General features: G+C 43.2%; 1 protein-coding gene across 1 annotated transcript in view; it reads right to left on the bottom strand.

Moving 5' to 3' along the window:
* Nucleotides 1-27,733, bottom strand: part of ADAMTSL3 (ADAMTS like 3) — a 389,643-nt gene that overhangs the window by 43,675 nt on the left and 318,235 nt on the right. Inside the window, exon 23 of the mRNA XM_057543842.1 lies at nucleotides 27,084-27,212. Within this exon, the coding sequence (XP_057399825.1) occupies nucleotides 27,084-27,212 (129 nt within the window). The remainder of the gene's footprint in view (nucleotides 1-27,083; nucleotides 27,213-27,733) is intronic.

Raw genomic sequence — 27,733 nt, forward strand, 5'->3', positions numbered from 1 at the left:
CCAGTGGTGGGAGTGTAAATTGGGACAACCATTATGGAGAACAGTATGGAGGTCCCTTAAAAAACTAATTACAGAACTACTGTATGATCCAGCAATCCCACTCCTGGGCCAACAATTCTTCAAGCAAAGTCAGAGGGAGCAAAGTGCTGGGCCCTGACTGCCTTCAGAAGCTCGTGGCCCTGGCATTGTCAGTTCCACATCACTCAGCTCCAGCCACACTCCTAGCCTCACCTTCCAACCCTCCTGCCCGGTCTCTCCTTCCACAGACCTCACACTGTAGCCAATTCCGTGTCCTGCTGCAAGCCTGCCCTTGTATGCCAGCTGTCCTCACTCATGCTCTTCACCCTGGAATGTTCCTACCTTTTCATCTTCATGGGCCTGGTCACACCTCCTGGGACCTCCCACACTGAGCTGCTTGTCTACTCCTCCCAGTTCCTACAGTGTTTTATTCGTGCACACACTATCGCATTGACCACGTTATGTCATGGTCAGTATCACATCTTTCTGGGAGCTCCTTGCTGTCAGCTGAGCATGTAGAAGGTGCTCAGTAAGAGCGTGTCGAATTGAAAGTGTTCAGGCTCTTTTTGACGACAGCCATTCTGACCAGTGTGAGGTGATACCTCATTGTAGTTTTGATTTGCATTTCTCTAATAATTAGTGATGTTGAGTAAAACTGGGTCATTTGTAGAGATGTGGATGGACCTAGAGTCTGTCATACAGGGTGAAGTAAGTCAGAAAGAGAAAAACAAATATCGTATATTAACGCATATATGTGGAATCTAGAAAAATGGTACCGATGAACCTATGTGTAGGGCAGGAATAGAGATGCAGACATAAGAGAATGGACATGCGGACATGAAGGGGGAAGTGGAGGGGGAGATGAATTAGGAGATTAGGATTGACATATATACACTACCATGTGTAAAACAGATAGCTAGTGGGAACCTGCTATATAGCACAGGGAGCTCAGCTTGGTGCTCTGTGAAGACCTAGATGGGTGGGATGGGGGCGGCTGTGGGAGGGAGGTCCAAGAGGGAGGGGATAGATGTATACATATAGCTGATTCACTTCAGTGTACAGCAGAAACTAACACAACATTGTAAAGCAATTATACTCCAATAATAATAATTTAAAAAAAAACCGTTCAAGGCTCTTGTTATGGACTGGATGTTCATGCATCATTCCTCCCACCTCCACCACCAAATTCATCTGTTGAAGCCCTAACCGCCCATAGGATGGCATTTGGAAATGGGGCTTTGGGAAGGTAATGAGCTTTAGATGAGTTCATGAGGGTGCATCTCCCATGATGGGATGAGTACCCTTATAAAAAAACAAAAGGAAGATACTGGAGATCTCTCTCTCTTTCCATCATGTGAGGAAACAATGAGAAGATGGCTGTCTGTAAGCCAGGAGGAGTTCTCACCAGACACTGAGCCTTCAGGCACCTTGACCTTGGGCTTCCCAGCCTCCAACACTGGGAGAAATAAATGTCTGTTGCTTTAGCCACCCAGTCTATGGTATTTTGGTATAACAGCCTAAGCTAAGGCAGCTGTAGAGGAGGACTTGACTTTGGGGTTGTTGCCTGTCATGGGGCTCACCCCAAGGTCCTCAAGGTCTTAGGAAACAGGTTCTGCTGCATTCACACCCCTGGCTGGCTGAGACCCTAAGGGAAGGACGTCACCTTAGAGCATCTAGCGAGGCGCAGTCTCAATTCCTGCAGTGCCGTCCTGCTCTGGCCGCACCAGCTCGGAGTGACCAGGCTCCTCTGGCTACCCAGGTCTCCTGACAACCTCCAGAGCCTCTCCGCAGTTCAGCCGACCCGATGTCTGAGCTGCAGGTGATTCCACGAGGGGAATGAGCTCCCGTTTCAGGGTGCTCCCTGAAGACACCCCACCTCAGTCATTCTGAAACGCAGAGCAGGGGCTGGTGAGGATGGTGGTGTGAACGCTGTGCTCAGGAATTCTGCGGTTCATCTCAGCAGAACTTACCGTTCAGCAGAAATTTTTTAAAAAAGGGAAATCGCCCAGCATGATTTTTTTGGAGTCCATTTTGGTCACTAGTTATTCTGATTCTCTATGACTTCCTAGTTGCTTTCAGTCTCCCGTGCCTGTGCTTACATCACTTGGTGTAGGAGACGACACATCTGCCACTCAGAGTGTCCCCCCACCAACAATCGCCTACACCTTTATGCAGACAAGAATCCATCCATCCACTGAATGCTCTGGAAGTGCCTACCATGTGCCCGCACTCCTCTAGGTGCTGGGGTCCTAGCTTTGCTGGCATGCTGAACATCAGCTTCTCCCACCGTTAGGCTTTCAGCAGAGTACAAGGAGGGTAAGACTCCTCTCAGGAGTCGGCATCTTTCTTCAGCAATCTAAGGAAACAAACTCTATGGGCCTCTCACTTCGTATGAGGCCTCAGGCAACCATCAGCCAGCGAGTTTCCTCAGGGCTGAGACATGCAGATTGACCTCAGGAACCCCGGAGCAGTGCCTTACACACAGCAGGCGTGTTGAAATAAATTGAATGGAACAAACTACAGGTCGGAGGAATTGTTCTGATCTACAGTATATAACTCTGGTTTTCTTTTTCCTTTCTTTCTTTCTTTCTTTTTTTTTTTTAAGCTTTAGAGCTCTTTCATTTCATTTTTTAAAAAATATTTATTTTTAAAAATTTATTTATTTTTATTTTTTGGCCGAATGGGGTCTTAGCTGCAGTGCCCAGTCTCTTCGTGGTGGCACACAGGCTTCTCTCTAGCTGAGGCGTACGGGCTCAGTAGTTGTGGCACACGGGCTTAGCTGCCCCGTGGCACGTGAGATCTTAGTTCCCCGACCAGGAATCGAACCCGTGTCCCCTGCATTGGAAGGCGGATTCTTAACCACTGGACCACCAGGGAAGCCCCTCTGGTTGTCTTCTAAAGAGGGTGATGCTTCTCCTTCAGAATATCTTGCAAGGTTTAGACGCGTGCATTCATAGGCAGGGGCTGCGTAAGAGGGAGAGAAGAATCTAGAGTTCCTATGGCGATCCCAGGAGGTTAGGGGTGAGGACAGGAAGGCGGAGGGTGAAGGAGAACAGGGAGAAGAAGGGCTGAGTCATGACATGCCTTTGCCATGATCCCTGCATCTTCGGCCTGGCTTGAAAACCTCGCCAAATGCTTGGTATTAATGGATGTCCTCCTATGAGCAGAAACCAGTCAAGGAAATGAGTTTGTCATCCTTGGTTGATGGAGGGCAAAAGAGAGACCGTACCAGGTCGGTGCAAGAGAGAGTGAGAAGCAGAGGGTCCAGGGCAGTGTAAGCCCCCAAGAACTATCCGAAGTCACTTCCAGAAGGCTTTGGAATCTCCAAACCTTTCTGGAACTGACAGGGGTCAGAGACAATTTAAACCTAAACCTCCACATGGCAAGGGTATGATACTGAGTTTACACAGATAGTAATGTTCTACACAGATAAGGAATTTCAGAAAACAAAACTAAACTTGGCGACTTTTTCGATGTAAAGGGGAGACAAAGGTCTCCAGCGCTGAGGAAAGGAGCTGACCCTGCAACTCAACACCTAGAGCGTCAATGCACCTGCGAATGTTTTCAAAGAACTGCAGAGGCCAGAGGAAACTCAGATGGAATTCTTTATGGTCTTTCAAATCTACAAATGTTTGCTCTGTTGAAACAGCCATAAAATGTCAGAAATAGTTTAAACTTATTTATCTAACCTCAAAGACAGGCTATTTCCCCCAAGACTTAACAGCTCGGAAACATTCAACGTTCTGTTTCCACAATGCTGAAATCGTTTTTGAAAGGCAAATGTTATGGAAAAAAAGTTCAGATCTGGAGGGGCTGTGAAAAACACGTGTTGCAAAAAGTCTGCACCTCTGGGGTGTCTTTAAAATAGTCACTGTTTAAAGACAAATTTCCTTCACCCTTGAAGGGCTCATGAAATAGTCTATACTATAAAATCCTTGGCCTCTTCAGACTGCTCTAAAATGCTAGATTTTTCTATCAATGTATCTCATATATTACACTTGTATGTTTTGTTCATTGGTTTGTTTCCTCCAGCTACTCAACACTCATACTGTATTTTTTCCACAGATGAAAACTGAACATTTAAGCTACCATCAGTCACCTCCAGGGAATGGGAAGAAATGATGTTGCCAGTTTATAAGATTAGAGGCAAACTGAACACAGTGTAGGCAAAACACAAAGGGAGTCATTACTAATCGATGAAACAAATGAACAAGAGTTCACGGTTTCAGTGTCAAAGAGAGTATCTCAAAGCTACTAGCACAAAAGGTACATACCCTTCTTGACTGGCGGGTCAATCTTCACAATGCAGTACATTTTGCAAGGCATTTTCCTCTTTTGAGTTAACTGCATACCCTTTTGTTCTTTTGGCAATAGATATGTAACTATGTTTTTTGGATATAAAGGATTACCCTTCAATGAGGCCATATCCAGAACTTCCTCCAGATATAAGGCTCTGGCTTTTACCATTCACAGAATTCTCTTGAATAGCTATGGAAGTACTTCCTCTTTAGTAGAATTATGTTAACAGATTGACATAATCAGGTCCCCAAGTAATCTGATCTGAGGACCTTAGAAACAATCTGGGTCATAGCATCGATCCCCAATTCCATAATCAAGAGTTTTTCCTCAAAGGTTTTCAAAACGTGTTTATTTTGCCATAGAGGAAGGGTGCCAGCAAGTCCTCTTCCTGGTGTGGTCATCCCTGACCTCTCAGCAACCCTGGACTCCTGCTTTGCTTGGGACTGAGCAGTTCTCTTTAACTCCAACAGTCGTACATCACAAGCACTACACAGTTCAATGCTGGATAGTGTCCTCTGGGGTCCCGCTTATAGGCTAGAAAGGACCCCTGAGAGTTATTCTATATATTATCTGAAAACCGAAAACCTCCAGTGGTTCCCTGAAGAACAAGACTCAAAGTCAAAGCTGGTGCAAATCAAGCGCAGGGATGCATGCTGGAGTTTACAAGTGGTGACAACCACTGAGCCCAGCACAGGGAGTTCCTCAACAGCAGCTCAAATGGGGATAATCTTGGGACATTCGGAGGCCCTTCCTGATAAACATCAATTTTGGTAATCTATCAATGTAACGTTGGGACGTGGATGGACAAATAGCTTTGATACGTTCCTTAAAAGCTACATTCAATGTATGGCTTCTTTGGAAGTCATACACCATGACCTACAAGTTGATCTTGCTGCGGCCACCAGCAAACCCTGGGAACTACGTGTGGGCTGCTGTCAGTGGGGCTCCCGGGGTGATCTCTCAAGGCTTGGTTGACTCCCCAAGCCTCCCTTTCCTCCTCCCTCAAGGCACTGACGCTTCTCTTGTGTCTCTGAGCTGCCCCACTTACCCTGTTGAGCAGTTCCTTTCTCCTTAGGAGTGATGGGGAGTAAGATTCAGTTTTCCTAGCTCCATAGCTTTGACACTTCTTGGAGGAGAAAAGCACAAAAGCCCTTCAATGTACGGGTACCACTGCTCACAACAGCTCATCCTCCGGCCCCGGGAGCCTCACCGTTCTCACCTCGCTGTGGGTAACGCTAAGCTTTTCTACGTGCCTTCTCTCCACTGGGGACTTAGTTGCTATTCTCTTTTATCACTTGGAAAATTTCTACTATTTCTTAAAGAGCCATCTTAAGGCTGCTCTTCCATGACCCCCTCTGACACTGAAGCTGATTCCTCCTTTGTGGACCTTTGAACATGCTGACATGCCTATTCCACCTTCAGAATGAGCCCAGAGCATGGCCCCGGCCCTGCCATTTAACCCCAGTTTCTGGTTCACTCCTTGTTACCCACTGTTTCCTGAGGGAGAGTCTCTCATTTTGAGATAACATTTGAGATAAGTTCCAGGAGACACTTTGGCCCCACTTACTGGCTAAAGCACTGGCTCTTCACCTTAACCTGGGCTACACATTAGAATCTTCTCAGGAGCTTTAAAAAACCTTGATTCTCAGGCCATACCACAGACAAATTAAATCAGACTCTCTCAGGGCAGGGTGGGGTGGGGTCGGAGGTGATGTCCAGGCCTGAACTGATACTATCCATGGTAATAAAATGGCTTGAGCAGATTGTCTGTCAGTCATGAAAATGAACACATGGGTGTCCAATTATCAAATACATAACTAGCGGGAATAAATGAATGAGAAATAAGAAGAAACAGAGGGGCTCCTAAATTGGGATGTTACTAAAGATGCTGAAATTCTATTCCGGTCCTCTGTTATCGCACCCTAATGTGGGGTGTTCTCCTCACAGTGACTGGTTTTCTAACATCAATTGTTCCTGAATGCCTTTTTCAGGCTGTACCGAGAAGCTTTTTAAAATTTCTGGAGTTTGAATTCCAACTAAATTTTCTCTCCTCAAGTCCCCACCTTCTGTGGGTCCTGTGCACCCTGCTCTCTCTCTAGGAAGGTGCAATTAGGGCAGAGGAGTGAACGTGGACAAACAAGTCATCCGAGGGCTTCTGATGGTTCTGTGTGTTTAACATGAGAAGGATTCCTCCAGCCTCCACAGCTATCCTGAGCTCTCCATCCATGTCCAAGGGATCTCAGAGCATAAAAGAGCTAAAGTTGAGACTCCTGGGGGGCAGAGAGCAAGTAGGGCCTTTCTAACAAGATAAGCAGATACGATTGGTTTGAGGCGTTGCCTCTTACTGCCTTTAAAGAAAAGCTCCCCAACTGCTCCCTAGCAGATCTCAGACAGGTCTGGGGAGCTCAGCAACGACCACTCTGGCTTCCGCTCTGACAGCATCTGAGGAGCCAAGAGGACACAGGGCCCGCTCCAGGCACCACTCAGAGACCCGGGGGAGTGAAGCAACTTGTCATATTAGAAACCTGAGCTTCAGAAGATCACCAAGAGAAGACCTGAAGTCGGAAAGCAAAGAGGAGGAGCCCAGGAGGAACCCTGCCTACAGGATCAGTATCCAGCAGGCGCCCCCAGGACCGAGTCATTACAATTTAGGTGGGCTTAATGCGTCTTCATATCAGAACTGTTGTAATGAAAAAACCATGGGGGTAAAAGCTATTTTTTTTTTTAAAGATGACAGGTTTTTTTTTTTTAACTTTGGGTTTATTTATTTAATTAATTTATTTATTTATGGCTGTGTTGGGTCTTTGTTTCTGTGTAAGGGCTTTCTCTAGTTGCGGCAAGTGGGGGCCACTCTTCATCGCGGTGTGCGGGCCTCTCACTATCGCGGCCTCTCTTGTTGCGGAGCACAAGCTCCAGACGCGCAGGCTCAGTAGTTGTGGCTCACAGGCCTAGTTGCTCCGCGGCATGTGGGATCTTCCCAGACCAGGGCTCGAACCCATGTCCCCTACATTGGCAGGCAGATTCTCAACCACTGCGCCACCAGGGAAGCCCGGTAAAAGCTATTTTAAATCTGCTATAAAACATCATGGCAGAGGGGTCTGGGCAAGATGGCGGAAGAGTAAGACGCGGAGATCACCTTCCTTCCCACAGATACAGTAGAAACACATCTACATGTGGAACTGCTCCTACAGAACACCCACTGAACGCTGGCAGAAGACGTCAGACCTCCCAAAAGGCAAGAAACTCCCCATGTACCTGGGTAGGGCAAAAGAAAAAATAAATAACAGAGACAAAAGAATAGGGGCGGGACCTGCACAAGTGGGAGGGAGCTGTGAAGGAGGAAAGGTTTCCACACACTAGGAAGCCCCTTCATGGCCGGAGACTGCGGGTGGCATAGTGGGGAAGCTTCGGAGCTGCGGAGGAGAGCGCAGCCACAGGGGTGCGGAGGGCAAAGCGGAGAGATTCCCGCACAGAGGATCGGTGCCGAGCAGCACTCACCAACCCGAGAGGCTTGTCTGCTCACCCGCCGGGGCGGGCGGGGCTGGGAGCTGAGGCTCAGGCTTTGGTCGGATCGCAGGGAGAGGACTGGGGTTGGCGGCGTGAACACAGCCTGAAGGGGGTTAGTGCACCACAGCTAGCCGGGAGGAAGTCCGGGGAAAGGTCTGGAGCTGCCGAACAGGCAAGAGACTTTTTCTTGCCTCTTTGTTTCCTGGTGCGCGAGGAGAGGGGATTAAGAGTGCCACTTAAATGAGCTCCAGAGATGGGCGCGAGCCGTGGCTATCAGCGCGGACCCCAGAGACGGGCATGAGACGCTAAGGCTGCTGCTGCCGCCACCAAGAAGCCTGTGTGCGAGCACAGCTCACTCTCCACACCGCCCCTCCCAGGAGCCTGTGCAGCCCGGCACTGCCAGGGTCACGTGATCCAGGGACAGCTTCCCCGGGAGAACACATGGCGCACCTCAGGCTGGTGCAACGTCACGTTGGCCTCTGCCGCCGCAGGCTCGCACCACCTCCTCTGTACCCTTCCCTCCCCCCGGCCTGAGTGAGCCAGAGCCCCCCAATCAGCTGCTCCTTTAACCCCGTCCTGTGTGAGCGAAGAACAGACGCCCTCAGGCGACCTACATGCAGAGACGGGTCCAAATCCAAAGCTGAACCCTGGGAGCTGTACAAACAAAGAAGAGAAAGAGAAATTTCTCCCAGCAGCCTCAGAAGCAGCAGATTAAAGCTCCACAAACAGCTTCATGTACCGGTTGAATACCTGAATAGACAACGAATCATCCCAAATTCAGGAAGTGGACTTTGGGAGCAGGATATATTAATTTTTCCCCTTTTCCTTTTTTTGTGAGTGTATATGTGTATGCTTCTGGGTGAGATTTTGTCTGTATAGTTTGTTTTCACCATTTGTCCTAGGGTTCGGTCTGTCCATTTTTTTTGTTTGTTTTTACTTAAAAATTTTTTTTTCTTAATAATTTTTCCTTATTTTTTATTTTAAAAAATTAAAAAAATTTTTTTCTTAATAATTTTTTTATTTTAAAAAATTTAAAAAAAATTTTCTTAATATATTTTTTCTCAATAATTTTTTCTTATTTTTTATTTAAAACATTAAAATTTTTTTTCTTAATAAACTTTTTTCTTAATAATTTTTTATTTTTATTATAAAAAATTTAATACATTTACTTTTTAAAAATTAAAAAAATTTTCTTAACAAATTTTCTCATAATAATTTTGTTTCTTACATTTTATTATAATAGCTTTATTTTATTTTATTTTATTTTGTCCTCTTTATTTCTTTCTTTCTATTTTTTCTCCCTTTTATTCTGAGCTGTGTGGATGAAAGGCTCTTGGTGCTCCAGCCAGTCATCAGGACTGTGCCTCTGAGGTGGGAGAGCCAACTTCAGGACACTGGTCCACAAGAGACCTCCCAGCTCCACGTAATACTAAACAGCAAAAATCTCTCAGAGATCTCCATCTCAACCTCAAGACCCAGCTTCACTCAACGACCAGCAAGCTACAGTGCTGGACACCCTATGCCAAACAACTAGCAAGACAGGAACACAGCCCCGTCCATTAGCAGACAGGCTGCTTATTATAAAACCATAATAAGGCCACAGACACCCCAAAACACACCATCAGACATGGACGTGCCCACCAGAAAGACAAGATCCAGCCTCATCCACCAGAACACAGGCACTAGTCCCCTCCACAAGGAAGCCTACACAACCCACTGAACCAACCTTAGCCACTGGGGACAGATACCAAAAACAACGGGAACTACAAACCTGCAGCCTGTGAAAAGGAGACCCCAAACACAGTAAGATAAGCAAAATGAGACGACAGAAAAACACACAGCAGATGAAGGAGCAGGGTCAAAACACACCAGACCTAACAAATGAAGAGGAAATAGGCAGTCTACCTGAAAAAGAATTCAGAATAATGATAGTAAAGATATCCAAAATCTTGGAAATAGAATAGACAAAATGGGAGAAACATTTAACAAGAACGTAGAAGAACTAAAGAGGAACCAAGCAACAATGAAAAACACAATAAATGAAATTAAAAATACTCTAGAAGGGATCAATAGCAGAATAACTGAGGCAGAAGAACGGATAAGTGACCTGGAAGATAAAATAGTGGAAATAACTACTGCAGAGCAGAATAAAGAAAAAAGAATGAAAAGAACTGAGGACAGTGTCAGAGACCTTTGGGCAACATTAAACGCACCAACATTCGAATTATAGGGGTCCCAGAAGAAGAAGAGAAAAGGAAAGGGACTGAGAAATATTTGAAGAGATTATAGTTGAAAACTTCCTTAATATGGGAAAGGAAACAGTTAATCAAGTCCTGGAAGCACAGAGAGTCCCATACAGGATAAATCCAAGGAGAAACATGCCAAGACACATATTAATCAAACTATCAAAAATTAAATATAAAGAAAACATATTAAAAGCAGCAAGGGAAAAACAACAAAGAACACACAAGGGAATCCCCATAAGGTTAACAGCTGACCTTTCAGCAGAAACTCTGCAAGCCAGAAGGGAGTGGCAGGATATACTTAAAGTGATGAAGGAGAAAAACCTACAACCAAGGTTACTCTACCCAGCAAGGATCTCATTCAGATTTGATGGAGAAATTAAAACCTTTACAGACAAGCAAAAGCTGAGAGAGTTCAGCACCACCAAACCAGCTTTACAACAAATGCTAAAGGAACTTCTCTAGGCAAGAAACACAAGAGAAGGAAAACACCTACAACAACAAACCCAAAACATTTAAGAAAATGGGAATAGGAATATACATATCGATAATTACCTTAAATGTAAATGGATTAAATGCTCCCACCAAAAGACACAGACTGGCTGAATGGATACAAAAACAAGGCCCGTATATATGCTGTCTACAAGAGACCCACTTCAGACCTAGGGACACATACAGACTGAAAGTGAGGGGATGGAAAAAGATATTCCATGCAAATGGAAATCAAAAGAAAGCTGGAGTAGCAATTGTCATATCAGACAAAATGGACTTTAAAATAAAGACTATTACAAGAGACAAAGAAGGACACTATATAATGATCAAGGGATTGATCCAAGAAGAAGGTATAACAATTGTAAATATTTATGCACCCAACATAGGAGCACCTCAATACATAAGGGAAATACTAACAGCCATAAAAGGGGAAATCGACAGTAACACAATCATAGTAGGGAACTTTAACACCCCACTTTCACCAATGGACAGATCATCCAAAATGAAAATAAATAAGGAAACACAAGCTTTAAATGATACATTAAACAAGATGGACTTAATTGATATTTATAGGACATTCCACCCCAAAACAACAGAATACACATTTTTCTCAAGTGCTCATGGAACATTCTCCAGGATAGATCATATATTGGGTCACAAATCAAGCCTTGGTAAATTTAAGAAAATTGAAATCGTATCAAGTATCTTTTCCGACCACAACGCTATGAGACTAGATATCAATTACACGAAAAGATCTGTAAAAAATACAAACACACGGAGGCTACACAATACACTACTTAATAACGAAGTGATCACTGAAGAAATCAAAGGGGAAATCAAAAAATACCTAGAAACAAATGACAATGGAGACACGACGACCCAAAACCTATGGGATGCAGCAAAAGCAGTTCTAAGAGGGAAGTTTATAGCAATACAAGCCTACCTCAAGAAACAGGAAACATCTCGAATAAACAACCTAACCTTGCACCCAAAGCAATTAGAGAAAGAAGAAAAAGAAAACCCCAAAGCTAGCAGAAGGAAAGAAATCATAAAGATCAGATTAGAAATAAATGAAAAGGAAATGAAGGAGACAATAGCAAAGATCAATAAAACTAAAAGCTGGTTCTTTGAGAAGATAAACAAAATTGATAAACCATTAGCCAGACTCATCAAGAGAAAAACGGAGAAGACTCAAATCAATAGAACTGGAAATGAAAAAGGAGAAGTAACAACTGACACTGCAGAAATACAAACGATCATGAGAGATTACTACAAGTAACTCTATGCCAATAAAATGGACAACCTGGAAGAAATGGACAAATTCTTAGAAATGCACAACCTGCTGAGACTGAAACAGGAAGAAATAGAAAATATGAACAGACCAATCACAAGCACTGAAATTAAAACTGTGATTAAAAATCTTCCAACAGGGAGGAGGGGCAAGATGGCGGAAGAGTAAGACGCGGAGATCACCTTCCTTCCCACAGATACAGTAGAAACACATCTACACGTGGAACTGCTCCTACAGAACACCTACTGAACGCTGGCAGAAGACGTCAGACCTCCCAAAAGGCAAGAAAATCCCCGCGTACTAGGATAGGGCAAAAGAAAAAAGAAATAACAGAGACAAAAGAATAGGGACGGGACCTGCGCCAGTGAGAGGGAGCCGTGAAGGAGGAAAGGTTTCCACACACTAGGAAGCCCCTTTGTGGGCAGAGACTGCGGGTGGCAGAGGGGGGAAGCTTTGGAGCCACGGAGGAGAGCGCAGCCACAGGGGTGCGGAGGGCAAAGCGGAGAGATTCCCGCACGGAGGATCGGTGCTGAGTAGCACTCACCAGCCCGAGAGGCTTGTCTGCTCACCCGCCGGGGCGGGCGAGGCTGGGAGCTGAGGCTCGGGCTTCGGTGCTAGCCGGGAGGGAGTCTGGGAAAAAGCGTGCAGCTGCTGAAGAGGCAAGAGACTTTTTCTTGCCTCTTTGTTTCACGGTGCGCAAGGAGAGGGGATTCAGAGCGCCGCCTTAACGAACTCCAGAGACGGGCGCGAGCCGTGGCTATCAGCGCGGATCCCACAGCAACAGGGGCGCAGAGGGAAAAACAGAGAGATTCCCGCACAGAGGCTTGGCGCCGAGCAGCACTCCCCAGCCCGAGAGGCTTGTCTGCTCACCCGCTGGGGCGGGCGGGGGCTGGGAGCCGAGGCTCGGGCTTTGGTCGGATCGCAGGGAGAGGACTGGGGCTGGCGGCGTGACACAGTCTGAGGGGGGCTAGTGCACCACAACTAGCCGGGAGGGAGCCCGAGAAAAAGTCTGCAGCCGCCGAAGAGGCAAGAGACTTTTTCTTGCCTCTTTGTTTCGCGGCGCGCAAGGAGAGGGGATTCAGAGCACCGCCTAAACGAACTCCAGAGACTGGCGCGAGCCGCGGTTATCAGCGCGGACCCCAGAGACGGGCAGGAGACGCTAGGGCTGCTGCCGCCGCCACCAAGAAGCCTGTGTGCGAGCGCAGGTCACTCTCCACACCGCCCCTCCCGGGAGCCGGTGCAGCTCGCCGCTGCCGGGCTCCCATGGTCCGGGGAAGTGCACAGTGCGCCTCAGGCTGCTGCAACGTCACGCCGGCCTCTGCCGCCGCAGGCTCGCCCCGCCTCCTCCGTACCGCTCCCTCCCCCCGGCCTGAGTGAGCCAGAGCCCCCGAAGCAGCTGCTCCTTTAACCCCGTTCTGTCTGGGCGGGGAATGGACGCCCTCAGGCGACTTACATGCAGAGGCGGGTCCAAATCCAAAGCTGAACTCCGGGAGCTGTATGAACAAAGAAGAGAAAGGGAAATCTCTCCCAGCAGCCTCAGAAGCAGCGGATTAAAGCTCCACAAACAACTTGATGTGCCTGCATCTGTTGAATACCTGAATAGACAACGAATCATCCCAAATTCAAGAGGTGGACTCTGGGAGCAGGATATATTAATTTTTCCTCTTTTCCTTTTTTTGTGAGTGGATATGTGTATGCTTCTCGGTGAGATTTTGTCTGCATAGCTTTGCTTTTACCCTTAATCCTAGGGTTAGGTCTGTCCGTTTTTTTTTTTTTTTTTTTTTTTTTTACTTAAAAAAAAATTTTTTTTTCCTAATAAATGTTTTCTTAATAATTTTTTCCTTATTTTCTATTTTTAGAAATTAAATATTTTTTAATAAGTTTTTTCATACTTTTTATTTTTAAAAAAATTAAAAAATTTTTCTTAATAAATTTTTTTCTTAATAATTTTTTTTTCTTATTTTTTATTATAAAAAATTAATAAATCTATCTTTAAAAATTAAAAAAAAATTTTTCGGAATACATTTACTCTTAATAATTTTTTTTCTTATTTTTTATTATAATAGCTTTATTTTATTTTATTTTATCCTCTTTCTTTCTTTCTTTCTATTTTTTTTTCTCCCTTATACTCTGAGCTGTGTGGATGAAAGGCTCTTGGTGCTCCAGCCAGGCATCAGGGCTGTGCCTCTGAGGTGGGAGAGCCAACTTCAGGACACTGGTCCACAAGAGACCTCCCAGCTCCATGTAATACCAAACGGTGAAAATCTCTCAGAGATCTCCATCTCAACATCAAGACCCAGCTTCACTCAACGACCAGCAAGCTACAGTGCTGGACACCCTATGCTAAACAACTAGCAAGACAGGAACATAGCCCCATCCATTAGCAGAGAGGCTGCCTAAAATCATAATAAGGCCACAGACACCCCAAAACACACCACCAGACATGGACGTGCCCACCAGAAAGACAAGATCCAACCTCATCCAACAGAACACAGGCACTAGTCCCCTCCACCAGGAAGCCTACACAACCCGCTGAACCAACTTTAGCCACTGGGGACAGATACCAAAAACAACGGGAACTACAAACCTGCAGCCTGTGAAAAGGAGACCCCAAACACAGTAAGATAATAAGCAAAATGAGAAGACAGAAAAACACACAGCAGGTGAAGGAGCAGGGTCAAAACATACCAGACCTAACAAATGAAGAGGAAATAGGCAATCTACCTGAAAAAGAATTCAGAATAATGATAGTAAAGATGATCCAAAATCTTGGAAATAGAATAGACAAAATGCAAGAAACATTTAACAAGGATGTAGAAGAACTAAAGAGGAACCAAGCAACGATGAAAAACACAATAAATGAAATTAAAAATACTCTAGACGGGATCAATAGCAGAATAACTGAGGCAGAAGAACGGATAAGTGACCTGGAAGATAAAATAGTGGAAATAACTACTGCAGAGCAGAATAAAGAAAAAAGAATGAAAAGAACTGAGGACAGTCTCAGAGACCTCTGGGACAACATTAAACGCACCAACATTCGAATTATAGGGGTCCCAGAAGAAGAAGAGAAAAAGAAAGGGACTGAGAAAATATTTGAAGAGATTATAGTTGAAAACTTCCCTAATATGGGAAAGGAAATAGTTAATCAAGTCCTGGAAGCACAGAGAGTCCCATACAGGATAAATCCAAGGAGAAACACGCCAAGACACATATTAATCAAACTATCCAAAATTAAATATAATGAAAACATATTAAAAGCAGCAAGGGAAAAACAACAAATAACACACAAGGGAATCCCCATAAGGTTAACAGCTGACCTTTCAGCAGAAACTCTGCAAGCCAGAAGGGAGTGGCAGGATATACTTAAAGTGATGAAGGAGAAAAACCTACAACCAAGGTTACTCTACCCAGCAAGGATCTCATTCAGATTTGATGGAGAAATTAAAACCTTTACAGACAAGCAAAAGCTGAGAGAGTTCAGCACCACCAAACCAGCTTTACAACAAATGCTAAAGGAACTTCTCTAGGCAAGAAACACAAGAGAAGGAAAACACCTACAACAACAAACCCAAAACATTTAAGAAAATGGGAATAGGAACATATGTATCAATAATTACCTTAAATGTAAATGGATTAAATGCTCCCACCAAAAGACACAGACTGGCTGAATGGATACAAAAACAAGGCCCGTATATATGCTGTCTACAAGAGACCGACTTCAGACCTAGAGACACATACAGACTGAAAGTGAGGGGATGGAAAAAGATATTCCATGCAAATGGAAATCAAAAGAAAGCTGGAGTAGCAATTCTCATATCAGACAAAATAGACTTTAAAATAAAGACTATTACAAGAGACAAAGAAGGACACTATATAATGATCAAGGGATCGATCCAAGAGGAAGATATAACAATTGTAAATATTTATGCACCCAACATAGGAGCACCTCAATACATAAGGCAAATACTAACAGCCATAAAAGGGGAAATCGACAGTAACACAATCATAGTAGGGGACTTTAACACCCCACTTTCACCAATGGACAGATCATCCAAAATGAAAATAAATAAGGAAACACAAGCTTTAAATGATACATTAAACAAGATGGACTTAATTGATATTTATAGGACATTCCACCCCAAAACAACAGAATACACATTTTTCTCAAGTGCTCATGGAACATTCTCCAGGATAGATCATATCTTGGGTCACAAATCAAGCCTAGGTCAATTTAAGAAAATTGAAATCGTATCAAGTATCTTTTCCGACCACAACGCTATGAGACTAGATATCAATTACACGAAAAGATCTGTAAAAAATACAAACACATGGAGGCTGCACAATACACTACTTAATAGCGAAGTGATCACTGAAGAAATCAAAGGGGAAATCAAAAAATACCTAGAAACAAATGACAATGGAGACACGACGACCCAAAACCTATGGGATGCAGCAAAAGCAGTTCTAAGAGGGAAGTTTATAGCAATACAAGCCTACATCAGGAAACAGGAAACATCTCGAATAAACAACCTAACCTTGCATCTAAAGCAATTAGAGAAAGAAGAGCAAAAAAACCCCAAAGCTAGCAGAAGGAAAGAAATCATAAAGATCAGATCAGAAATAAATGAAAAAGAAATGAAGGAAACAATAGCAAAAATCAATGAAACTAAAAGCTGGTTCTTTGAGAATATAAACAAAATTGACAAACCATTAGCCAGATTCATTAAGAGAAAAAGGGAGAAGACTCAAATCAATAGAATTAGAAATGAAAAAGGAGAAGTAACCACTGACACTGCACAAATACAAACGATCATGAGAGATTACTACAAGCAACTCTATGCCAATAAAATGGACAACTTGGAAGAAATGGACAGATTCTTAGAAATGCACAACTTGCCGAAACCGAACCAGGAAGAAATAGAAAATATGAACAGACCAATCACAAGCACTGAAATTGAAACTGTGATTAAAAATCTCCCAACAAACAAAAGCCCAGGACCAGATGTCTTCACTGGCGAATTCTATCAAACATTTAGAGAAGAGCTAACACCTATCCTTCTCAAACTCTTCCAAAATATTGCAGAGGGAGGAACACTCCCAAACTCATTCTACGAGGCCACCATCACCCTGATACCAAAACCAGACAAAGATGTCACAAAGAAAGAAAACTACAGGCCAATATCACTGATGAACATAGATGCAAAAATCCTCAACAAAATACTAGCAAACAGAATCCAACAGCACATTAAAAGGATTATACACCATGATCAAGTGGGGTTTATTCCAGGAATGCAAGGATTCTTCAATATACGCAAATCAATCAATGTGATACATCATATTAACAAATTGAAGGAGAAAAACCATATGATCATCTCAATAGATGCAGAGAAAGCTTTCGACAAAATTCAACACCCATTTATGATAAAAGCCCTGCAGAAAGTAGGCATAGAGGGAACTTTCCTCAACATAATAAAGGCCATATATGACAAACCCACAGCCAACATTGTCCTCAATGGTGAAAAACTGAAACCATTTCCACTAAGATCAGGAACAAGACAAGGTTGCCCACTCTCGCCACTATTATTCAACATAGTTTTGGAAGTGTTAGCCACAGCAATCAGAGAAGAAAAAGGAATCCAAATCGGAAAAGAAGAAGTAAAGCTGTCACTGTTTGCAGATGACATGATACTATACATAGAGAATCCTAAAACTGCCACTAGAAAACTACTAGAGCTAATCAATGAATTTGGTAAAGTAGCAGGATACAAAATTAATGCACAGAAATCTCTTGCATTCCTATACACTAATGATGAAAAATCTGAAAGTGAAATTAAGAAAACACTCCCGTTTACCATTGCAACAAAAAGAATAAAATATCTAGGAATAAACCTACCTAAGGAGACAAAAGACCTGTATGCAGAAAATTATAGGACACTGATGAAAGAAATTAAAGAGGATACAAATAGATGGAGAGATATACCATGTTCTTGGATTGGAAGAATCAACATTGTGAAAATGACTCTACTACCCAAAGCAATCTACAGATTCAATGCAATCCCTATCAAACTACCACAGGCATTTTTCACAGAACTAGAACAGAAAATTTCACAATTTGTATGGAGACACAAAAGACCCCGAATAGCCAAAGCAATCTTGAGAACGAAAAATGGAGCTGGAGGAATCAGTCTCCCTGACTTCAGACTATATTACAAAGCTACAGTAATCAAGACAGTTTGGTACTGGCACAAAAACAGAAACATATATCAATGGAACAGGATAGAAAGCCCAGAGATAAACCCACGCACATATGGTCACCTTATCTTTGATAAAGGAGGCAAGCATATACAGTGGAGAAAAGACAGTCTCTTCAATAAGTGGTGCTGGGAAAATTGGACAGGTACATGTAAAAGTATGAAACTAGAACACTCCCTGACACCATACACAAAAATAGACTCAAAATGGATTAAAGACCTAAATGTTAAGCCAGACACCATCAAACTCTTAGAGGAAAACATAGGCAGAACACTGTATGACATAAATCGCAGCAAGATCCTTTTTGACCCAGCTCCTAGAGAAATGGAAATAAAAACACAAATAAACAAATGGGACCTAATGAAACTTAAAAGCTTTTGCACAGCAAAGGAAACCATAAACAAGACCAAAAGACAACCCTCAGAATGGGAGAAAATATTTGCAAATGAAGCAACTGACAAAGGATTAATCTCCAAGATTTACAAGCAGCTCATGCAGCTCAATAACAAAAAAACAAACAACCCAATCCAAAAATGGGCAGAAGACCTAAACAGACATTTCTCCAAAGAAGATATACAGATGGCCAACAGACACATGAAAGAATGCTCAACATCCTTAATCATTAGAGAAATGCAAATCAAAACTACAATGAGATATCATCTCACACTGGTCAGAATGGCCATCATCAAAATATCTAGAAACAATAAATGCTGGAGAGGGTGTGGAGAAAAGGGAACACTCTTGCACTGTTGGTGGGAATGTAAATTGATACAGCCACTATGGAGAACAGTATGGAGGTTCCTTCAAAAACTAAAAATAGAACTACCATACGACCCAGCAATCCTACTACTGGGCGTATACCCTGAGAAAACCATAATTCAAAAAGAGTCATGTACCACAATGTTCATTGCAGCTCTATTTACAATAGCCAGGACATGGAAGCAACCTAAGTGTCCATCATCGGATGAATGGATAAAGAAGATGTGGCACATATATACAATGGAATATTACTCAGCCATAAAAAGAAACGAAATGGAGGTATTTGCAGTGAGGTGGATGGAGTTAGAGTCTGTCATACAGAGTGAAGTAAGTCAGAAAGAGAAAAACAAATACAGTATGCTGACACATATATATGGAATCTAAGGAAAAAAAAAAGTCATGAAGAACCTAGTGGTAAGATGGGAATAAAGACACAGACCTACTAGAGAATGGACTTGAGGATATGGGGAGGGGGAGGGGTAAGATGTGACAGGGTGAGAGAGTGGCATGGACATATATACACTACCAAACGTAAAATAGATAGCTAGTGGGAAGCAGCCGCATAGCACAGGGAGATCAGCTTGGTGCTTTGTGACCACCTAGAGGGGTGGGATAGGGAGGGTGGGAGGGAGGGAGATGCAAGAGGGAAGAGATATGGGAACATATGTATATGTATAACTGATTCACTTTGTTATAAAGCAGAAACTAACACACCATTGTAAAGCAATTATACTCCAATAAAGATGTTAAGAAACAAAACAAAACATCATGGCAGACAGGTTATATATTAGTTTGGGAGTCATAAGCCCTATTCTAGTGTTCCAACCAGTGGCTTTCAAACAGTAGCAGAACCAATTCTTAACCTTTTTTTTAATATATATATAAGGAAGTCCAATTCACAAAACTGCAAAAACGTGGAGGTCTTTTAGTTATACTGTATGTTGGGGGAGAGGGTAGGTAGGGTTGAAAGGTAAGTTTGGGGTCCCTGACAAAGTTCCATGGAACCTACAGTTTGAAACTCGGTTTCTCCACTGGTCTGTTGATGGCGCATAGAAGAAAGGTGCATGGTTATTTGGAGGACACAGAATAAATGGGCACAACGTGAAATTACATGATAAAAGGCCTCGTGGGTCAGCTGTTTTTACAATGTGAAGGGGTGAAGGTTAACACGGGGCTGGGTGTCTGTGAAGTTTTCAGGGCCGAGAAACATATTGGTGGGACTGAATACAGGAGTGGGGAATAGATATTTGGGGAGGAAAGCAGTGTTGCTGTTTACAGGACTGGCCCACGAGAGCTGTGGTCTGAATGCTTCAAGAGATGGCGGGACTCAGTCTCTGCAGACACAGAAGCCCAAGCACATGGCTTTTTGCAGTAAGTATGAAATTTGATAGGTGCTTGAATAGCCCTTTCCGTTTTTCATTCTGCACATCTAGCTACCTTATGCCAGCATTTCCTTCTACTTCTTGATTGTGTAGGTATTCATGTTTCCTCCAAATGGGAAATTGAGATGGATCAAAGGAGAAGAAAATCATGTTCCAAGGAGCATTCAGAATCTTCAGCGGATCTTCAAAGAACAGACAATTGCTTTACATAATCCAAGTATGAGTACAAAGAGGTCTGGGGCAAGTATATCAAGGGTTAGGTGAGGCAGCGGGGAGTCATTACCGCATGGTGCATGACTCGCCATGTTCCTTTCCTGCTACAGCAGTGATGGGCGAGGCATGCATCAAGGTGGGGCCTCAATCCTCCTGGGGACAGAGGGGGCACACTCAGGTAGACCTCTGGCCTAACACTGGCTGGCATCCTGCAGGCTGGCGAGAGGCCAGCCTCTCCGTGGACTCTGCCTGGATCCTAGACCTCCCACCATGGGACAGTTCTCCAGTGGGCCCAGGCTGCTGCTCATACCTGAGCCTCTGACACCTTGTCCCTAAGCTGCAGCACATCCTAATTCCTGCCTCAGACCTCTGCTTTGACACTCTCCTCTCTGATTAGACCACCTGGGTCCCCATTCTGCTGTCTCAAGCCCAGAGCCTCCTTCTCCCTTCAGTTCCTTTGGAGTCACACAGACTTGGGATTAAATCTTAGCTCCCACACTTGTTACATATATACACACAGGTAAGTAACTGCACGTAGGGACTTCGCTGGCGGTCCAGTGGTTAAGGCTTCTCCTTCCAATGCAGGGGGGGCGGGTTCGATCCCTGGCCAGGGAGCTAAGACCTCACATGCCTCGCGGCCAAAAAACCGAAACATAAAACAGAAGCAATGTTGTAACAAATTCAATAAAGACTTTAAAAATGGTCCACGTCAAAAAATAAAAAAATCTTAAAAAAAAAAAAAAGTAATCGCACATCCCTGAGCATGTTTACTCTTTAGCAACACAAAGATAATGATAATATCCACCTCATAGCCTATTCAAGCTGACACATATTAGGTACTCAAGTTATTGTTAGCTGGGGTGATGAGTGTTGATGGTTTTTCAATATGTTTCTTACTGAGATGCTGCCTGTCAGCATATAATCCTTAGCTCTTTGCAATGTAGTTTCTCTCCATGTTTGACTTACCTCTGTGCCAACGTCCCAGCCCTAGCCTGGGGACGACTGTGTCCCAGATCCTCAATTAATGACACATCCATTGCTAACTGCTTGATACGCCTGCTCTCTCTTGGATAAGCTCTCCAGAGGCATGGAATCCTAATTTAATATCTTGAGTGACTGGCTCCACAATCCAATCAATGACCAGCGATGCGACTTCACTGAGCTTAATTTATGGCTTTCTGCAGTTTCTTTCTCCCCAACTTTGCATCCATACTGTAGACAGAATGTTCTCTTTTAACACAGATTGGGTCATACCATTACTCTACTTAAAACATTTCTTGGGACTTCCTTGGCGATCCAGTGGTTAAGACTCCGCGCTTCCAATGCAGGGGGTGCGGATTTGATCCCTGGTCAGGGAACTAAGATCCCACGTGCTGCGCAGCCGAGCCAAAAAATAAAAACAAAAAATTTTTGCCTCCCTGCCTCCAATAAAAGGAAGTCCAAGGGTTTTAGCGTGACATTAAAAGCCCTTCACAATCTGGTCCTAATGTATACTTCCAAACCCACCTCTTCCCACTCTCCCTCACACCCTCTGCTTTAAGTCACGTGGATCTGCTTATGGTTTTGCAAATAAGCCAGGAGCTCTCATGTTTCTGTGCTTTTGCATATATGCTGTTTCAACAAAAATGGCCTTCCTTTTTGTTCCAAGTGGCCTGGTAATAGTGTCATCTCTTCTGTCAACCTTCTCCGATCCTTTGGGAGCCTTAACTCTTCTCTCCTCCGTGTGTCTTCATAAACACTTATACTTTTGCATTTGCTATGTCATAGTTTCTGTGTCTATATATCTGCAAAAACAAGATCTTATTCATCTCTGTACACTAAGGAACTAGACTGGGTTTAGTAGATGCTTAGTGAATGCTTGCTAAATGGATGGAAAGATGGATGGAATTTCCAACCATCTGTGATTGATTGTTTGATTGAATATAGTGTTCAGAGAGGAGAATGGTGGGAACATTTCTGTATCATAGGCAGAAGTAGGAAAAACAAGGGAGGGGGGTCGGCTTTTTGAGTGGCAGAAGAGGTTTTAAACATACTTTAAAACATATTAGCTATTTCAAGGATTGTATATGGTGTAAATAAGAGATAAACATAGTACAGAAGAGGGGATACACTTCAAAAACTAGAGATGAAGCAAAATAAATTAGCTTTAATTTAGAATATGGTCAAAAGCACTAAAATGTTCGGTTCATAAAACAAGAGGAAGCAGATTATCCTCAGGTTTTCTCTTTAAGTATTCTGAAAGTTATATGGCAAATGTTGTGGGTAAATGTATTTTTCTGGAGAGAGAGTTTTTTGCGGGGGGTGGGGGGTGGTCAAAGGGATTTGTGACTTAAAGATGTTAAATCACTGCGACTGAGTTCCACACTGCATAATGTCAACCAGTAGTTGTCGGAGGAAAATAATTGTCAGACACATGAGGCTGTGTTCAGGAATTTAAGCATATAAACTTGCTGCACCACAAAAATTTTCTCAAAGTCCTCCCCTGTAAGGGAAATCATTAAAGCCAGTAAAGAAAGCTAATAATTCAGTTAGACATCAACAAAACTCTAGGTATATTTCACAGCATCTTAAGCCTAAAAAATTCTCTGGATTAAGAAGATACTTTTAAATTTATGTAATACGTTTCTTCTGAAACTGACCAGCATCTCTTAGGTATGAATGGCTTACCTTCTCTCTATTCATCTCATGGAGCACCAAGCACCCTGCTGCTACCTGGTTAGACCCTTGCTTCCCACCATCTGCTTGTACACACACTGTGTGCACTCAACTTTGTACCTTCTACCTACTTATTCCCCCATCCTCTCCTATCAATGGGGAACTCAGAAATGACAGAGGTGTAGGGCTTAAATCTATATCGCTAGTAAGTTTAGACTTTCTAGAAAGCAATTTGCCTTATTTGCTTTAGTTCTTGTTTAAGCAATAGAGCATTACACCTACAGCTAAAGTTCTGTCCCTAAACTTTGCTTTCTTCTTTTCTCTCCCAGGAGTACCAACAATCCTGACATTGGTATATGTCCTTCCCATGAATGTTTGTATATTTTTGCCATACAGTCATACACTCATAAATAAAATATATGATTGTGCCGTAAGTTTTAACTTTACATGCTAGTATATTGTGAGGATTATGATTATGATTTTAATGAGATATAATTTAAATACTATAAAATTCACCCTCTCAAAGTATATAATTCGATGTGTTTTTTTTTAGTGTATTCATAAAGTTGTGCAGCCATCAGTACTATCTAATTCCAGAACATTTTCATCACCGCAAAAAGACACCCGTGCCTATTAGTCATTACTCTCCATTCTCTTGCATTTTCCTCTCCTCTTAGCCACTGGCAGCCTTTAATCGGTCGCTATGGATGTGCCTACTCTAGACATTTCATGGAAATGTAATCATACACTGTGTGATCTTTTGTGTCTGGCTTCTTTCACTTACCATCATTTTTAAAGATTCATCCATGTTTTAGCATGTATCAATATTTCATTCCTTTTTATGACCAAATAAAATCCCATTGTATGGATATACTACATTTTCTTTATCCATTCATTAGCTGATGGATATTTAAGTTGTTTCCACCTTTTGGCTGTTAAAAATAAAGTTGCTATGAGCATTTGGGTACAAGTTCTTGTGTGAACATATGTTTTCATTTGTCTTGGGTATATAACTAGGAGTGGAATTGTTGGGTCATATGTTTAACTTTTAGGGAAACTGCCAAACTGTTTTCCAAAGCATCTTCCTAGCTTAACTCCATTCCAACCTGTGGGCCAAGAGAGTTTCTTGGAGACTAAAGAGGAGCCCAACACACAAGAACACTTTAGAGCAGAGACTGAGATCAGCTGCACCTCTAATGAGCTTAAGGAATAAGAAAAACAAGCAACCCAATACACACCTAACACGAAATTATAGGATAAATAATGTTCTTGCTAAGCATTAACACACGAAAAAATAAAATATGCAGCTCTTGATATTTACTGGTCATTCTCCTCAGACGAGCTTTCCTTTCTTACCAGAAGGTGGCAGGAGGGTACAGTTTAAACTCCCCACCCCTCTCATTTTTAGAAGAAACTTTTTTTTTTTAAAGAATAAGACAAATAACTCTTGCAAATAACTTAGAACTTTTAACCCTTAGAAATGCAGATTCTCAGGTTCTATTACTTAATATCATGATTAGAAATATCATATAAGAGTGACTAGGGACAATCACTATTGATATCTATACCACATGCGTCAAATAAAACATATTTGGGTATAAGAAAGAACTATGAATCTGTCTAAAAGGTATGAATAGATAAGCTCACTCTGATTAGTAGAAAATATTTTAAGGGTAACTGAAAAATAAGAGAAAAATTGATACATTCCACTGACTGACAGTAATAATCTAATCTCAGTTTGCAATATGAAAATGTAATTTTGGAAAGCAGTATTCAAGTTTGTAAATGTTATAATGCCCTCCTCTATCAAATGGGGCTGAGTTAGATGATAACCCAGGTCCCTTCTTCCACTAATATAGTATATTTCCTATTTTAGAGATGAGAGTAGGACGGACACGCGACTCACCTATGGTCATATACTAGCTAGTGACGGATCTGTCTGTAAAATCCAAGTCTTCCGACACTTCATCAACTTCATCATTACTTCATCTTCACTTAAAAAGATGAATCTCCATGAAAAGCAAAGTTAGCTATGACTTCTGCCCATAAGAAAACACAGTAAGTTCACTGCAGGCTTATTTAAAATGGCACATAACTCAAAATGAGGTGTTTATTTTAAAAAGGAAAGACCTCCTGATGAGTTCCTGGGGTGCAGGCCATAGGGGATGACTGCCAGGTAAAGCAAGACCAAATGGGCCCATTCCTAGTAAGAGCTGAAAGGGGGGTTTGGGGGGGGAGGGAAGAGGCAGAGGAAGACTGCCAACACCGAGCTGCATCACGGGCCCGAGGGGGCATAGCACAGGGTCCAAGGGACTGTAAGAGTCAAGGAGTGGTCAGAGACGGCACACACGCTGACTGGGCCTGGCCGAAGAATAAACCAAGACAAGCTTAATGGTCTTAGCTGGAGGCTTCACTCACGAAAACAGTTTCCACTGAATCCAGTCCCTGACTTACAACAGCAAACAGTACACCACAGTCCTTTCAATGGCTCGTCCCCCCAAAAGCCTAATTGTAAACTATTGTGGGGAAGTAGGAAATTTAGAAATAATGTTAAAAGTTGAGGTTTCTCTTAATAGAAGTCAGATCTATTTTGCAGAATCCTCTGCAGGTGTAGAGCCGTAGAAACTCTAGACATTTGTGGCTTGGCAACTACAGAGTTCCGTTCTGCTTCTCTCCTTGCTGCAGCCAGAGAACGCCGCCCGTTCTGTGATGGTAGGTGTGTTTTGCCAGAAAACTCACATATTTGTGGGTGGAGTCAGTTGGGAGGCTGGAGGGATTTTTCAAAAGTCTGCGTAGGCCAAACATTGCAGGGACTTCCAAGGGGTGAAAAATAATACCTTGGGGGTTAGCAACTTTCCACTGCTTGTGAAGCCAAAGGTGCAGCTCTGGAAACATGGCAGGTTAACTAACTGATAATGACAGGGAGGGAGAGCCTTATAGCTGGATGGCTGTGTCCTAGGATCCTGTCATTACGTGCACCTTCACTCTGGCACCGAGACCAGCCGTAAGGGCTCCTCCGGTTACCCTGGGCTCTCTGGCCTCGGCAAGATTCATCTTAAGTGGCTGCAACTACAGGTACCCCGTTAGAACTAGGAAACCAGGCAAATAGAGTTGCCCAGAGAATTAAATCAACGCACAGTAAATGACAGGCACATGCAAGGTTACCCTAATATAGTAGATCTTAATTTTGAGGAGTTTATAAGTCTCTCTGAGAAACTGATCAAAGCTATTGACACAGGCCTCCTGGCCCCCATAAAATGTACGTGTGTACAGCGTATAATATTAATCTCAGTTGGGGCATGCATGGGCCCGGGGTAAGACTTAAGAATCCATGGCTTAAAGAGACAGAATGGCCCTAGATTAAGACAACGTCAGACTGAAAATGGCATTTCTATTAAAGAAAGAATGAGTCAGTTAGAAAGAAGGTTTAGCTGCTGTTGTAAACAAAGCAGAAAGAGCCACTGAGGCACAGACTGGTGATGCTCACCCAAGGACAGTCCAGGACAGACAGTCTAGGCCACGGGACCCTGACATTCCCACTCTCCGACCCGGCCTTGCCTAGCACAGCCTTTGTCCAGCTGGACGACACAGCTAATGATTTCCAACAAACCTCCTTGCTCTGACTCCATACTCACCAAGCAATCACCTGCTAGAAGCTGGCCTTTTGTGCAGATCTGCCCACCAGGACAGGGTGTTCTGGTCTTGCCAATATGAGCATGTCAGTGTACAGGGCAGGTCCTGTACATGTCCTCATAGTCCTCAATGAGAATGATTAAACTGCATTCTGTTTTACACACTGGTCTCATGAGCTGGTGTCAGCTCACCCTTGAGAGATAGATCCTCTGTCGGGTGCTGGAAAATCAGATTTTTAAGCTTGTAGGGCTGTCTGAGCTACCAAAACGCCAGCTGGCGACTCCCGGCCACACTGGGCTGGCCTTGTGCTCTCCCACTGGAAATGACCACGCTCACCTTTTACAGGACATTGGATGGTCACGTTTGCTCGCTGGGGTGCTTCCACGATGTCTCCAATCACGACGGAGAGATGGCTGTGCTCCGGTCTGGTGATATTTCTTCCAATAGACAAGATAACAGGTGCCTCTTAATTCAAAGGGAGCAGGAAACTATGTTAGGTTCAGGCTTTTGCTCTGAGTAAACCGTGCCGCATTTGGTAAGATTTGCTGAGTTCTTTGAGAGCAGGGGCGGGGTCCTGGCTCTCTCCGTATCCCTTGTGGTGCCCCATGGGGACTTGCACATCCACAGCCTGGAGGTGCTCAGGGGATGGATGGACAGATGGATGCATTCAAAGAGGTATCTACAAAGAGGCGTTGCAACAACCATATACAGACTGTGAGGATAGTTTGGTTTTATAACCAAAATTGAGGATAAAGTCCTCTTTGATACTTTGAAAAAGAAGGAATTCAGAAGTTCATGCAAACAAAACATGGCACGGCAGGAATAACATCTCTGCAGTGCAGCCTTGGATGAGTTAAAGCAGGACCAAAACACACGAGGGCTTGGGACCACCTGACTCTTTTCCTGGAAGAAAAATTTGAAACAAACCTGCGTAACACTTTCATGGAAAAGATGAATAATAAAAACAAGGTCATAAAGAATCAGGA

This window comes from Balaenoptera acutorostrata, chromosome 3 (genome assembly GCF_949987535.1).
Source record: "Balaenoptera acutorostrata chromosome 3, mBalAcu1.1, whole genome shotgun sequence".
Taxonomy (NCBI): domain Eukaryota; kingdom Metazoa; phylum Chordata; class Mammalia; order Artiodactyla; family Balaenopteridae; genus Balaenoptera; species Balaenoptera acutorostrata.